At 31.2% G+C, this 12,953-nt stretch overlaps 1 protein-coding gene across 4 annotated transcripts in view; it reads right to left on the bottom strand.

The window, feature by feature from the left end:
- Nucleotides 1–12,953, bottom strand: part of LOC111039298 (hormone receptor 4-like) — a 70,496-nt gene that overhangs the window by 16,290 nt on the left and 41,253 nt on the right. Inside the window, exons 1-2 of one of the 4 annotated variants that reach the window (XM_022322754.1) lie at nt 3,912–4,290; nt 435–533 (exon numbers count right to left, since the gene is read on the bottom strand). The exons of 1 other annotated variant lie outside the window; for it this stretch is intronic. In XM_022322754.1, the coding sequence (XP_022178446.1) occupies nt 435–459 (25 nt within the window). In that variant the 5' untranslated portion in view covers nt 460–533; nt 3,912–4,290. Of the gene's footprint in view, nt 1–434; nt 534–3,911; nt 4,291–12,953 lie in introns of those variants that run through there. 2 more of the 4 variants (XM_022322755.1, XM_022322759.1) reach the window with 2 other exon arrangements.

Genomic DNA, 12,953 nt, shown 5'->3' with positions numbered 1-12,953 from the left:
AGGAGATATTTATCTAATATTTCAATAATTCGTTATACCAGATGTCCCTGGACTAGTTGCACGAAGGTGGACACTGGTAGAAGGTCGTAGGGGGTCAAAAACCTCGACGGAGTAAGTTTTTTTATTTTTTTAAATACGGTCACATCATGTTGTTGTTAATATATTTGATATCATTTGTGGACACTATATCTGAAAAACGGCACCGAATCTATTTTGGATCAATATGTAGGTACATATAGACATAAAGTACCAATATAATATAGACATACGCGAGTATCACAGACTATCGACTATGTTTACTAATGAGACTCGTTTAATTATATATTTATTTATATGATAAGTTCTAACATATAAACCACATACATAAGTTCTATATATATGAACCTGAAAAGAACAGATATTATATCTTAGTTCACTGAAAAATGAAGGTATACTTGTTTTGTCCAACGTCTGTGTCATTTTATCTTAATCTTCCCAGGTCTTCGTATTACATTTAAAACAGCTGTTTCAAAATCTTTTTTTCGGTCCAAATTCTAAAACACAACCGTAAAAGCTTTTTAGCTCATTTGATAATATCTTTGGTTTTCCGAGCCGTTATTTTATAAACAAAAAAGATAAATTATAATTACATTGCAATGCATATTGTATACTATATATGTAGATATACATATTAATATATTATATACACATTACACATATTGCTTATGAACATTTTATTTATGCAAATATTCAATTTAAACAATCTGATTCTCGTACCAAATCGCAGTTCTCAGAGTGTAATCATTATGAACTATGCTTTTAGTTAGCTAACACCAGGCTACACTGGTTATAGCCCAAGGCCTGCGCGCAAAAGTGAAAGTGACAAACCAAGCGGCATTGAGCCAGTCCATCTACGTTAATGTTAAGGAAGGCGTTTTGATTATGCAGGTTGTGGCAATGTAGCGATCATTGAACTCGGTTTCAGCCAAACATTCTGAGAAATTTGGAAAAAATCTGTGTGTAATAGGTTTATGATGACGGGCACAATATGCACAAGAAACACAATCGAAATCCATTTTATGTATAAATATACACATTATATATTATAGGTAGGTAGAAATTTATCAAAAATAAATAAATCAAATTGTAGAAATCGTTGCTTCCGCTGAAATAAGGGTATAAAAATAACAAATATTATAATTAGTTTATGACTACTAATTATGTACAGTTTAATACAAATTTGAAAGATATAAATAACAAAGTATTTTATAATTAGTCACTGGATTTTTAAGTAGTACAACTGCACCAGTATAAATTCTCATATCGTCAAACACTCGAACTATCATGATTCAAATATAAAGTCCGGTATAGATGATTACAAAAAAACTCAAAAAGAAATTATATAATAAAGAAAAGTTAAATTGAAATTTTTACAAACCGTGGTTTGTGCGATAAATTCAATGAGGCACACAGCTTTTAACTTGCAAAGTGAGTGTGTTAATGTGTTATACAATAAAGAGAGCGGATTCTCCCCCTCAAATATAATTGAATACATAATATATAACGTTCAAACCGGTTTTTGTGTTAAGCTTGGGATGAACAATTTCTATTATCTTTATAAGTTATAAATTTTTGATTTTTTTCAAACTTATTTCGTTGATAATAATATTAGAGGCAGTAATATACTCGCTGGTAATATATATTTATTTATTTTTGGAGGAAAACAATATTGCGTGCTGAAGAACGTCAAGGTTACACCTTACTCGACAATCTCTATTGCGATACACACATAGAATGCAAAATAGAATCTTTTGGAGTATATAAAAAAAATAAGTTCGAACTAGTGCTACATGGTTTGCTCAGAAATTTTACCATATGGTATTAAATAACGTTTATTTTCATACGAATTTATTCATTGATATAGTCTATGCCATAGACTCTAATGTTATAGTTAATAGTAATGCAATTTTGTATAGAGCCTTCGATAATGTATAACTGTACTGGAAGTTTCACACATTTATATCGAATAGTTATGATAATTTATGAAAGAACGATATTTGCAAATTTAATTAAATAAATTAAATGTATAAATGTATAGTACACGAGTTGTAATTATAAATCTTGATGTAAATGAGTGGGAAAACCTAGAATATAAATAATATTAAGTGTATAATATATAATATGTATATAATTAAAATAACTTGCACACCATTTAGTTGACCGCTCTATTACTGTAGTTGTGATGCACCGCAATAAGGAAATGCAACTACAATTGACCTTACCCAAGGCGTTGGTGGTATTCTCAAGGAGGCCATTCATTTGGTAACAGTTACAATTCATTGGATACGACAATTCGGTTTCTAAATTATCAGTCGATAATCACAATATATCTATGTGTATACTTACTACTTAGTTATATATAATATATGATAGTTGGTGGGAACAGGGGGTGAGCATGACGCTAGTTGCTACAAGTAAAATGTTTATATAAACGTTGTGAATGTTCTCCCGGTAGAAGCTTTGGATAGGATTCTGAATGCGATTTCCGTTGATGAATTTTTATGAAATTGGCAAATGTTACTTGTGCCGATATTTTTATCGTGCCCAAGGCATATCCTGGTATGAAAAACCCGGCCCAATCGTACACTAATACGTACAAAATACGTTGTATTTTAACACCGCATAAAAAATTAGAAAAAATAACGTTTCCTTTAAGTCTCCAGGAAGGTAGTTTTAAAAGAGTGATATTCAATAGTATTATTATCTGGATTATAATATTCATAATTATTATAGTAAAGGCGATTTGCACTTAAAGTTTTCAATCGTGAAGCAAAATAAGATAGGTCATTTTAAAGTTCCCTGTGAATTAAAGTCAAAGAGTTGATAAAAATAGTAAAATCTAATATTGCAGAAATATCTCCAATGCAACTGAGTCGTGCAGTGAGCAGTTTCTATTTTTATAGAGCAATAGTATGAGCAATAGCCCCATATTTAGAAAAACGATAATATTTTGTACATTATACTATGTTTATACAGGGACGAGAGGAGAGACTTATAGATGATGAGAGAGAAAAATATCGGTCACCGACCTTCGAATCTCTGTTATTTTAGTCATGTGTAAAAACTGAAAAGTCACAAACTGTACTCATCGACTGTATAATACTATTATTATAGGTATATCTACGATTTGCATCACGCTGAATCCATAATACATTGACCCCGGCAGCACATCGTTTAACGACATTATCCGGGATACCATATATATATATGTATATATTATATCGCGGTGTACCGAAAACAATTCGCTATACCTACAAATTCAACATTGAATGTAAAAACTATGTACCGACAGTCTATAGAAAGTAGCTAATCAGATGATAGTGATTTACAAAACTTATTCTGATATTATAGATTAGCTAGGAATATAATACAAGTATACTCAATGTATTTGGAAATGATTTTATGATATTGGGTTGAAGGTAAATTACGTATTATAAGTATCTTTATGGGGTAGGAAGGCTCTTTCTCTCTCTATATATATATATATTATATATGTGGCCCTTATTAATAATATTTATACATATTACATATTATACACAATTTATTATATACCCTCTTGAGATATTAGTGCCTACTGCAGAAAAATGACAAGAACCGAACAGCAGCAGTAGTGTGGTTTGATAGCGTTTTCGGACTTCTCTTTACATACAATATGATGTACCTATCAAGGGATTACGCGCAGGTAAATATGTGGTGACAAAGAAAACGGGGGAGCATCAAGAAGTTTGCGCTTTACTGCAGTAGAAATAAGTCTTCTACGAGGTCAAGTTCAAGGCGCCTGCGTATGTTTTCACCTATATCATGTATAGACTAAGATATCGTAATCAATAGTCGTAGGTACACATTTACAGAATACGGACAAACACACGTACCTTAGTGACAAGAAATCCATTTGGTGTTTGATAATCAATCGGGAAAATTGTCCTCAAAAGTCTTATAGAACCGTAAGAAACTAAAAAATTTCGTTTATGTTATTTATATTACACCGACGGTGGATGGTCCACGGTTTTCTACGCACAGCGGTCAGCGAGTATAAAACGTACAAAGCGTATAACTTCCAAGTACGGCGGCGACGACAAAAGTATTATTATAATCGTTATTGTTCGTTATATTTTTTTATTATTGTTGTTAAAATTAAACAAAATGCATTTGAGTGATCGGTACGCGCGCGGCGTGTGTACCCGCTGTACTATACGCTTTAGAACGCCGAGGAACGCATTTCCGAACCGTCCGACCGGCAAACACTTTCTCCCGGGCCCGTGCATGGTCCACCGCGGAGAGCATGGATCCTTTCTCCTTTCGTTACCACCATTGTACAGTCTTCGTCACCATCGTTAGGGGGAGGGGAGGGATCTATAGAGTATACATAAAAGTAAGGTATAGGTACTACAAATGCGTGTTTGTGTGGTTTGAACCGCAGTGTCAGTCACCCAGTGGTATATAATATTATTATTATTATTTGTTAACATATGCATATATGCAGAATACTCTCACTCACCAGGTACACAACGGTTTATCCCCTCCCCCCAAACAAACTCTTAAACTTATAAGAATATAATAATAGTATATAAATATAAACCTATAGGTATAGTAAATGGCCACCTACTTCCGCCTTTTATATTATACATTATCATCTTATCGTCGTGACCGGCTTCAGATTTTTAACCACCCACAACTATATGTGCCTATAACCCCGAGCCCGTGATCACGTTTTAAATAGAGATACCTATATAGGTAATTTATTGTTGCGTCAATAGACTACATCGGCAGACACGTATTTGATGATCGTGTTTCGATCGAGTTTATATCGACGACGACTCATCAAGTGAGTCGTTCTCGCCGATAGGCGATCATTGATCAACTATTTAAAAAAATATGTATCTATAAATAACAACACGCTCGAGACTCGACGAAGTAATCGAACGTTTATAGAAAGTCAAATAAATACTAAATAAACATTTCACGAACCAATGATCTTGAATCGGAGTCAAATGCGCACGAGTCTTGAAAACAGTTTACCCAAACGAAATTTAAACGCGACTATGAATAATAGTATTTTGGAAAAATGTAAATTGTAAATTTATCGACAAAAGAACAATTATCGACAATGTCGAACAACCATCTTTGTTTCATCACGCCTTACAGATGAAACAACAATAACTTCGTTCTGGGACTCGACTTCATAAAAAAAAAATTAACCCAATCGCGATGTATAATCCATAACATATTTTTTTACGTGTTTCTGTAAGAGAAATGTCAATATCAAATTCTAGATTGACGGGTTTCGAGCCAAAAATATCCATTAACTTTCACATTTACCGTGTAGATACCGAAAATAGCAGCAAAAAGAACTAAGTTCTAACATTAATCATTAATGAAACAAGTCAACTCATTATGTTTAACTAATGAGTAATGGTTCAATCACTAATACACAACTATACACAACTTGTGTGTTGGATAATTAAGGTTCATTGAATATGAATATATTATAGTATAAAATGTACCCCTTAATATCATTAAAGTTAACATGAACTTCAATACTTCATAAAGACATGATATCTCTACATCGATTTATCGATTTATCTCTTTATCGTCATTTATCTGGCATTAATAATATTATTATTTTCATAGGATACAGTCTGGCATGTTTCCAGTATTATTTATAATATCTGATAAATGTAATTATTAATTATTATTTCAATTACGTAGTACAATTGTCATCATATTTATATAAAATTAATAATAATTGTAATTTTTTAGTATTATCTACTATTGTATAAAGCCAGATTATTGAATTATTCATATAACCATTATAATTAAATATTAATCTAAAAATAAATATACTATGATTAATGATTTACTATTAATTGTTCTAATATACATAAATTCATTACATGCCTTATGTAAATAAATGTATTTTTACTTTTTCATAATAAATATTATAAATTGAAATTAGTGGAAGTAAATAAATTACAAGTTAAATTAAATTTAAAAAAATAAATAGTTAACAAAAAAAAGACAATAATATTTAACTTTAATAGTCAAATATTCGTTCATAAGGTTCTGAGCTTATAGTACCTACTATACTATTAATTTAAGATAAATATAAATTATTTGTGTTTTCGATATATTATTCCCTAGTTTAAACTTACTACATTTTCATAAATACTAGATGTGAAATATTGCCTCGTTATCATTAAGACATAAATGAATAGAAAACCGTTACATGTGGAAAAAATAAAATAAGCTCGGTGTACAAAAATATACTTTTTATTGTTGATCAACTAAGAATACTTTCTAAAAAAATTTAATTGAGTTTACATCATTCATACAATATCAAAGCATAATCGAGCATTGTGGAAATTATTTACATTATATTTTATAAACATAATAATTATTTTATAGTTATAGTATATCTTGTGAAAATAATAACCATTATTGTAAATCCGAGGTATATTACAACGGATTTTAATTTTTTACAACTATAACTGTATTTTAGTAGTTTATTGTTAGGTAAAAATTAAAAATTAAATAAATATTTCACGGTAAAACTTAATACGGAATACTGAATAATATAATGTTTGAATCCGAAATGATCAAATTGTTCAATTATTATAATTAAGTGAATGTGGTGTAGGTATATTGATCACAATAATTATTATATAGAACTATTATAGAAGTTAAACTAGTTGTGTACTTCTTATGTAACACCGCATTTCATTTTAACACGCTCTTATACTACGTAGTATTAATTATTATAGTAAATAATATAGATACTAGGTAGGTATGAATACATATAGGTATATGGTTTCCTCAGTTTATCATAACAACATTTAACTTCGAGATTAAAATGTAATACCAAACAAATATAATCGTATATGTGTGTTTAATTATGAAAAGCATCAGCAATTCTACTGACTGTTCAAATTAATTTGTCTGGTTGACTGGCTAAATATAATATAATACTACTAATCAACGTTTATATTTCTCTACTGATTAGAGATAAACTACATTATTAAAACATTTTTAAAACAAAAGTATAGTTAAATATAGTCAAAAAACAAATGGGTTGAATAATATTGTACTTCTTGCCAACTTTTATTTTAAAACAAAATAATATTCTCTTTACTTTTTAGAACTATAATTTATAATATGTATTTTTAAAGAGTTAAGAAGTACATTTATTTTCATAAGATCAATGTCAATCATTGTTTATATTTTTATACTCGTTATAAAGATATAACTATACGTCTATAGTCTATACCTATAAAATGTTTGGTAATGAATTGTATCAATTCATTCCTTGCAGTATAAGCGTATACCTACTTATATGTATTGAAAAAAATAGCTTCACACAACTTTAGGTGAAGGTTAAAGTGCCAATATCAGATTAAAATCGACCAATCTAATTAAATTTCCATATACATACTTGAATATAAAAGGTTGGTTGTAGTGACGGCATTATAGATTAATATTTAATTATATTTTTAATTGCGTGAAAGCAAAAAAAAAAAAATAACCGTGATGTACTCGTATAATAATATCTAATAATATAATCGACAATAACATACAGAAGAGTGAGACGAGAATTAAGAAAGAAAAAAAGTTCTGTTTTTTTTATGACCTATAATAGTGCGATAAATATTTCAACGGGTTTCACGCAGGTAGCGAATTATAATCTTATTATGTTCCTCCGTCGTTTTGGTTTCGGGGAAGACCACGTACATGCCTTTACATTAGAATTCGTAGATACCTACACTCGACATGCATAATATTACTTTTTACTATGACGACAATAATGAAAATAATATATAATAATAATAGACAAAACAAAATATGGCGTGTAGGTTCGAACAAAACCCCGTGCACGCATGTATAAAGATTATTATACATAAATACATATATATATATATATATATAGTATATACGTCCATATAATATCTTCAATGCATCTATATATAAGTAAAATATAATGTATGGAAGATATATGGCGGCGAGCGTTGTCCTCGCGAAGAATAATAATATAATAACCCGGTCCCTCGCGCAGTCGAAAATATCGCGCAAGAACAATGGTGAAATGAGAAACCGTGACCTCTGTGAATTTATTGAATACATAAAAGCCGGTGAAAGTCGCCCAAATCAAAACGCGTTTTAAACAACAATATTATATCGGTACACACGCGCAAGCGCAAAAAATCTGCCAACACACACATGCGCATTACGCACAAAAATACGTGAACAATCGGCGGTGGCGGCGGCCGACGAACCCTAGAAGATTTTGGTTCGATTTTACGATGTGACGTTTTCATCCGCTTGGAGTGTATATTTATATAATATTTTTATATTAATAACTAATAAGTATGTAAATAAGTGGATAATTTTATAATTTATGAACATTTTTGGTTTGGGTAGCACACGTCGTGTTAACTGCAATGATAGGAGAGGGGATCTCACAGCGATGAATTATAATATTTACTTATTGTAGGTAGCCCTATGTTTTCAATACAGTTGTCGTCTACCTCTTCTGCCTCACTTAGATTTTTAAAAATAAACGTATCCCTAATCTCAAGCTTTATTTACACACAGTCTGTGTATAATATAATGTAGATATAATGTGTATATACTTAGTGGACATAGGCATATAGCCCTTGTCGTGTCGTTGTTGCAGGTTGGGTTATTCATCCCACGCGATTGTCAACCAAAATATGCAAAGCATATATTAGTATTATAATTTTGTATCCCGACGAATTGCCGCACATTTTACCGATAAATGACATATGCCATTTTAAAGTCAAATAGTTAAGTAAATGTGCTTAATACTTAATGTAATACTCTAGCTAGTAATATCACCTATATAGTTAAGCACATATACCTATATACCCTGCGGAGCTTAGTCTGGTTAGCGTGTATGATATCATGACATATTATATTGATATTTATTATTAACACACGACCATATTAATATGTTATACTTATTACTTATTATTTATTAGGACGTAAGACTGCGAGGGAGTTACTCTCATACATATGGAAACATATAACCACCCTCGAGTTGAAATAATAATTATGATGACGCAGATATACTTTTTCTTCATCAAATCCTTTACGCGTGGTTGAAAATAATTAAGTTCTGCTGTACTAATATTATAACAAGATCGCGTGATATATAGAAAATAAAATTATTTTGTAATCAGATGTGTTATAGCAATGACTAATGAGTAATCGTCGTGAACCTATGGAGGGTAGTCCCCTACCGCACGTAAAATGATTTCAAGCCCCCTCGATAGTACTTATGAGGTCTAGTTATAGTTAGTAGTTACACGTGTGGATTTTATACAAAAACGTGCTCCGCAAAACCGTTTCGGACCTACACTACACATAGTGTGCTGTAGGTATATTATATAGAATACACACGCCTGTATGCACAAATGGCAAGGGCGCTATGTTAAGGGTTCTTACATTGGATAACTCCCCACACACAAAATTTAAGTCTACCTACCCGATTTGTTTGTATTTAGAAGATTTCTAATAATCACTCAAAAGTCGAAACTAGATAGAAAAAATTATTAAAATACAGCATGGCTATAGCTAAAAAAGACATATTTATCAATTGTAAGTTTAAAAATATAATTAGGATTGATGACAATAAATCAGTGATTTGATAAGCATTTAAAAAATTATTATTGTAGGTAAATTATTAAAAGATTCTGTGTGGTACGATGAATATTATATAGTTTTACAACGATATGATGTGAGTGTTTTTTTATTTTTTTATATAGTAGAAAAAGTGATTTGATCTCCAATTACGCAGAAGATATCTGGTAATAAATTAGATCTAGTTGATACTTAAGGAATCAAAGGTAAACAATTCTCCGTAGATACTTTACTTAATAAAAAATATTCGCAATATCAACTTTTGACAAAATTAATTTTGTTATTTCGTTGTAATTCAAAAAAAATTAAATTATAACACATTTCTAGAATACAATTTTCGAAATATTTTTGTTTTTATTTTACAGATATTTGAAAGTTTCGACTTTTTTTCGTTATTTTCCTACAAAGATTGATACAAATGTTATCGTTACAATTACTTCAAAACTTCATATAATACAGCCATACGTAGTGTGAAATTATAACAAAACAGCCGTCTGCAGCATATATACACACATACGTAATATAAATAATGTATACGCATAGCAGGTATAGTAAATATTGAAATTAAAAAGTAAATACACTCATATACGTATATTCGTGGTTAAAAGAATTATTCGGAAGCGAGTTTACACCCAAAAATTGTTACTAGGTAGTTTCATTTAATTAAATATATGTAGTCTATGTAATATCATTTATAGATATTAGATATACCTATGTATATGAGTATATGTGTATTTGTGTATAATACATATTATATTATTATGTGACGACAATCAAATGCACTTTGTAGCTTGTATATTGTATTTACCTAGGAACTATGAGTATACTGCATATTATATAGGTACTCAATATAGTATTGGGGGCTACGCCCGTTTTTGTAATAAATTATGATCGGATGACGTATAGTGTTACTAATTAGTAATAATTATGCCATCATAATAATAAACTATAAATGTACGAAGCATTAAAACGCGTCGGGATGGCACGGGATAAATCGTCAAGATCCTAAACAGTAAATAGTAAACAAATACTTTGAGTCTCGCGCGGATCTGGCCATGAAAAACTATTATCACGGGTAGGTATATATATATATATGTATACATAAATATAGACATAATTTAGTATATCACACGTATGATATTATGGTTGAAGTGTGAGAGAGAAAGGTTTTCGTCATCGGCCGCGAATGTTCGCGAATATAAACCTATCTATATATTATTATTATTATTATTATTGCTACATTATTTATACCTATACCTACGACTCGCAGCGGTTGGAGTCTGGTTATGTATACGAATTTCGACCGGTCATTGCCACAATATATTATTATATTATACCACCGGGGACGATAATAAAAATAATAATCTTCATAGTTTATAAACTACCTTTACCTCTAAGCAAAACAAAAGCGAAACGGTCGTTTAGAAAAAAATCGCGGTCTGTGCCTCTGTCTCAGTAGTATAATAACAATAATAATAAACCTTAATGTGTTGTAATTGCTCTGTGATCCTACGCACACAACGAACTATTCATATTATACGGCAACGGAAACGCGCGGGCGTGTGTAAATAAGCGTTTTATTTTCCCTCTCATCGCGGTTCGGATGGTTTCTATTCCCAAAAAATTTTCACTTTTTCCAACCATCACTTTCCCTTCGATCCGAATTACCGCTTTCTCGGCGCGCCACCGACGCCGCCGGTACCGTTATGTTATATTATGTATATTATAGAGGTACACGGAGTGGCGCATATATATATGCGATAAATCAAGCGGCGTCGGCGGCCAAGTCACACGCGCGCGGTTAACGGCCCGGGCGGCGGATGGCAACGCCGCCGCCGCCGCCGCCGCCGCCGCCACTGCCTCGAGAAGAAAACTGCCAATTAAAATCCGTCGACAACGGTTCCGCGCCGCCCATAGAAACCGGTCTCCGCACTGCCAACTGTACGCCGCCGGTACCTACGCGTCCAACGCTGTTGCGTAAACCCGCAGAGATGTATGAATACCAAATGCGACCGACTGTCCATTTACCTATATGTTATACCTAATATACCTCTTGTATATGATATACCTATATAATAATATACTGTTAGGTATTATTATTATTATTTTATCTAATAATAAAACATACTTTTATTTTTCTCTCAAAACCAGTCGGGTGTATTAATATTATTATGTGGCGTAGCTTTCAGCGATGTTGTTCCGCTGCATCGCGTATAACAGTGTGTATACTATTATGTGCGTGTGTGTGTGTGTGTGTGTGTGTGTGTGTGTGTGTGTGTGTGTGTGTATACATGACGCGCTAATGGCGAATGTTACGACGATATATCGACAACGCGTTTGATACCAACTGTAAGGTAAGTTGTAACGACTAACGGGCCTCGCAAAGCCGGAATTCCGGCGTTACGCCATATAATATAATATGTTATTATTATCATTATTGGCAACTATAGGATTTATGTATTTTTTAGAAACCAAAGTATATAAAATATAAATATTATAATTAATTCTATAAAAATTAATTTAACTTAAAAGAAATAACTTTTTTAAATAGTGGTAGCCTTTATATAGTTTGTTTTGCTACAGTCTGTTGTGTTGACTGTTGACACGAGCATTATATAAACAGTAATACACTTAATATACCCAACAGTATATACGATATGCATACACCAATACCTATGTTAAAATATTAATATGTAGTTTAATTCAAAAAATAATTTATTTAATTTAAAATTTTAGTGAAAAATACGAATTCCTTCAATTCATAAGCACCTATTAAAATATGGAATATATCACTATAATCTCATCATATTAAAATCTCATATAAGCAAATACTTATCAAAGTTGATTAATTATGATTCATAATAATTAATAAATAACAGTTTAATATTTTACATACAATGATGTAATTAGTCCTAAATATAATTATAGTATTATACAGAGTTTATTAGATACATCTAGTATGTATCGGTGTAGTCAGTTCGTATAAACGTATAATGTTATTATTCGTGTTGTTCTGCAGCGTGCATGATTAGCCGCGATAGCAATCGACTGAAAACGGTTTGTGTGTTATTAAATATAGAACGCTAATATTTAATACACATCATAGCTCATAAGACAAAGATTAGCTGTTTAGTTGCTAAATATTATTGTAATTGTTTTTTGAAGAACTGATCCATACCGCAAAATTTGTACAGGTATATAAATACAAGTAGGCACCTAAAATAATAATAACGTGTTCGCGCACAAGCGTAGGTATTGCG

The sequence above is a fragment of the Myzus persicae genome, unplaced genomic scaffold, assembly GCF_001856785.1.
Source record: "Myzus persicae strain clone G006 unplaced genomic scaffold, MPER_G0061.0, whole genome shotgun sequence".
NCBI classification, from domain to species: Eukaryota; Metazoa; Arthropoda; class Insecta; order Hemiptera; family Aphididae; genus Myzus; species Myzus persicae.
The sequence above is the reverse complement of the archived record's forward strand: the minus strand, read 5'-3'. Positions and strand labels throughout refer to the sequence as shown.